Source organism: Monopterus albus, unplaced genomic scaffold (genome assembly GCF_001952655.1).
Source record: "Monopterus albus unplaced genomic scaffold, M_albus_1.0 scaffold481.1, whole genome shotgun sequence".
NCBI lineage: Eukaryota > Metazoa > Chordata > Actinopteri > Synbranchiformes > Synbranchidae > Monopterus > Monopterus albus.
Window position 1 is genome coordinate 13,341 of NW_018128361.1, and position 3,155 is coordinate 16,495.

General features: G+C 40.3%; 1 protein-coding gene across 1 annotated transcript; it reads left to right on the forward strand.

Annotated features, from left to right (window-relative positions):
* The first annotated feature begins 778 nt into the window (after positions 1-778).
* Positions 779-2,432, forward strand: LOC109952639 (prostaglandin-H2 D-isomerase-like). Its single transcript, XM_020587814.1, has 4 exons — positions 779-911; positions 1,005-1,118; positions 1,218-1,319; positions 1,423-2,432. Exons 1-4 carry the CDS (start codon positions 779-781, stop codon positions 1,440-1,442), a joined length of 369 nt encoding a protein of 122 aa, XP_020443470.1. The 3' UTR covers positions 1,443-2,432.
* Positions 2,433-3,155: the final 723 nt, after the last annotated feature.

Consider the following 3,155-nt stretch of genomic DNA (forward strand, 5'->3'; position numbering starts at 1 on the left):
TTCTATACCTGAAATACATTACTTCAAATGGTCAACCTATCTATCATACTATTACTCAGTTGTGTATATTGAATCGTAATGCTGCCAGCTTAAATAGAGGTATGAACAAAAATAATGTACATAATAATGCTCCCTTCATGAAACACTTCAGCACTTAGTTCTAAAATGGGCTTCAGTGAAACTACAGCTGATGTTGTTGTCATTCTCTGAACCTTGTGGATTGTACCACTCCTGTGTTTCAGATTGTGTGCTCTTTCTATCTACACTAGATCAGTGTTTCTCAACTGGTATCAACCTGGGACCCACTTTCCAACCCACTTCTCAAGTCGCCACCCACCAGTAAAGGATTTCAAATAAATTAATTAAATTATAAAGCTTTTCTTTTAAAAAAAGCATAGTCAGTACAGCCTTTGTGTCAGATTTTTCTGTCTGCATTGAGGAAATATTACTCAAAAATAAAAATAAACACCACAACTGCTGCATAGAACCGCTGCTCCTCCACATCGAGAGGAGCCAGCTGAGGTGGCTTGAGCATCTGTTTTGGATGCCTCCTGGGCGCCTTCCTAGGGAGGTGTTCCAGGCATGTCCCACCGGGAGGAGGCCCCGGGGAAGACCCAGGACACGCTGGAGGGACTGTGTCTCTCGGCTGGCCTGGGAACGCCTCAGTATCTCCCTGGAGGAGCTGGAGGAAGTGTCTGGGGAGAGGGAAGTCTGGGCATCTCTGCTTAGACTGTTGTCCCTATGACACGATTCTGGATAAGCGGAGGAAGATAGATAAATGGATGGATGGATGGATGATAAACAAACTGACCTAATTCTTTTTTCTTTTAGGGCTGATGGTACCTGCCGGAGACTAAATGAACTTGCTAACAAAACTGATACTCCTGGACGCTTCACCTTCTACAGCCAGAGTGAGTAGAGTATACAACACACACACACACACACACGCGCAAACACATGCTGAGTGTTCATTAACTTGACCTGTGTTTTTCTGCTTCATTCAGAGTGGAACAATGACAATGACATGCGCATTGTAGAAGTCCTATATGATGAATATGCTCTGGTCTACACCAACAAGACGAAAGATGGAGTGTCTGAGGTCCTCAACAACCTTTATAGTAAGTCTGGATAGTTTATGGCACAGATGCAGACTGGGAAATTATTGTATGTTGAATTCAATATTTGCCGAAGATTAAAACAACGGATTCTAATTGCAGGTCGCACTCAAGAACCCAGTGTTGCATGGCAGCAGAGGTTCACACAGTTCTCCCTGGACACTGGCATCCTCCCCGAAAACATTGTGATCCTGCCTAAAAATGGTATGTTATTAATATCCAAAAATATGCACTTTGTAAAAAATGCATTGCAACTGTTTCTGTTCAGATCTTTGCTCATGGACATCCTTATTATCTGCTGCTACAGCGGAGTGTCCCGAGGACTGAGATGTACCCGGCCAACCTCCAACTCATGATGACTTTCACCTCAGAAGATTTTTCTTTTTACCTCTCACGGTGACGCCTGCCGCATCACTGAGCTACAGTTTTGTCAATCAGTGTCATCTCTGCTGCAATCCTGATCCTAATTCAGACTTCACTCTCTCCAACTCACATGTTAACTTCAGCATCAGAGTGGAACAATAAAGATCTGATAGTGAGCCGAGGGGAATGAATATATACAGTACGACTGTGAAAGCTAGTTAGATCAGAGAGAGCAAACAGAGAGAGAAGCACAGACTGCTGACTGCAGCTGGCCAGAAAAAAAAACAAAAAAACTTTTGTTGGATTGAACAAAATTTATGTTTTTTTTTTACTATGTCTGAAAGAAGCTACTCCATCTTATCACAAGAGGGCAGGCTATGACTGGTCTCAGAAAAACATTGACCTTGAAATGTTCATTATAAGCCAATAACAGCATCATAAGACAATGCAAAGTTGAAAAAGCATAGCCTAAAAGCGCAAATTATAATTGTTTTTATTTACAACATTTTGTTAAAAGAAACCTGGGTTATGGTTGTGTCGGTCATAGATGACCTGCTGCCTTGACCTTTCCCTGACAATTTTCACATTTACTCCTGCAGAGTGTGCATGTGTTAGCTTCAGCTTGTGCAATTAATCAGTTATTTAACCTTTGCTGACAACATGTTATCCAATTTCCTCTCAGTAATAAAAACATCAGCACAGCTTTTATACAATTAAACCTGACACTCTTTGTTTTACAGACTGTGTCTCCACATGTTGAAGAAGCAGAACTGTGCAACAGACAGATCCACTCTGACAGTGTTTGACAGTTCTCATGCAAATACCAGAATATGTTTTGTGATTTTAAAATGTGGAAAACAAGACAGTTGTCGAAAGACAGAGTGTTCAAACTATAGAAGCTGTCAGCTTCAAATGTTACCAATTACACATGAATAAAATAAAATAAAATAAAAATTTAAGCTATTGTCAAATGTTTTCACTTAGAAAGTTCACAATAGACATGGCATTATTATGTAAGACCTACTGTTATGTTAAGTTTATAGAATGTGTGTCAATATGTAGCTTATGGGATGTGTGTGAGGACAGAAAGGGATGGCGGGGTCTGGAGTTAATGAATCCCAGATATGCAGGGGCCAAAGGGTTGAGAGAGTTTGATCACAAAACTAGGTTACAAAATATGCTTCTTATCACAAAACTAGGTTACAAGCGTCTTAGGCTGCTCTGTAAACATTTCAGTACCTCTGTGTGTGTGTGTGTGTGTGTGTGTGTGTGTGCATGTGTGCGTGCACTCCTGGCATTACTGACATTGTGGGGACTTGGCCTTCCATGTGGTAACCAGATGTTGGCCACCATCATGTAAATCACCGAATTTTACAGTGATAACTTGTGTTAAGTTGAAGTTAGTTTAAGGTAAGTCTCCATGGCATGAATTTAAGTTAATGTAAAGTGTACTACAGAATGAGTTGACTGCAAGTCAGGCCTGTCTTGTTTCCTAAAAAAAGGAGATTTGGTGAGTGCATCAATATATTTAAGTAACTTAAGAATTCACAACTAATCAGTCCTTTGTAAATTACACAGTGTGAATGATAAAAACCTTTATACACAGTGAAGAATTGAAGATGAGATTATTTTCACATAAAGCATAGCACAAACAAGGTGGCATTCAACCAGCTCTCT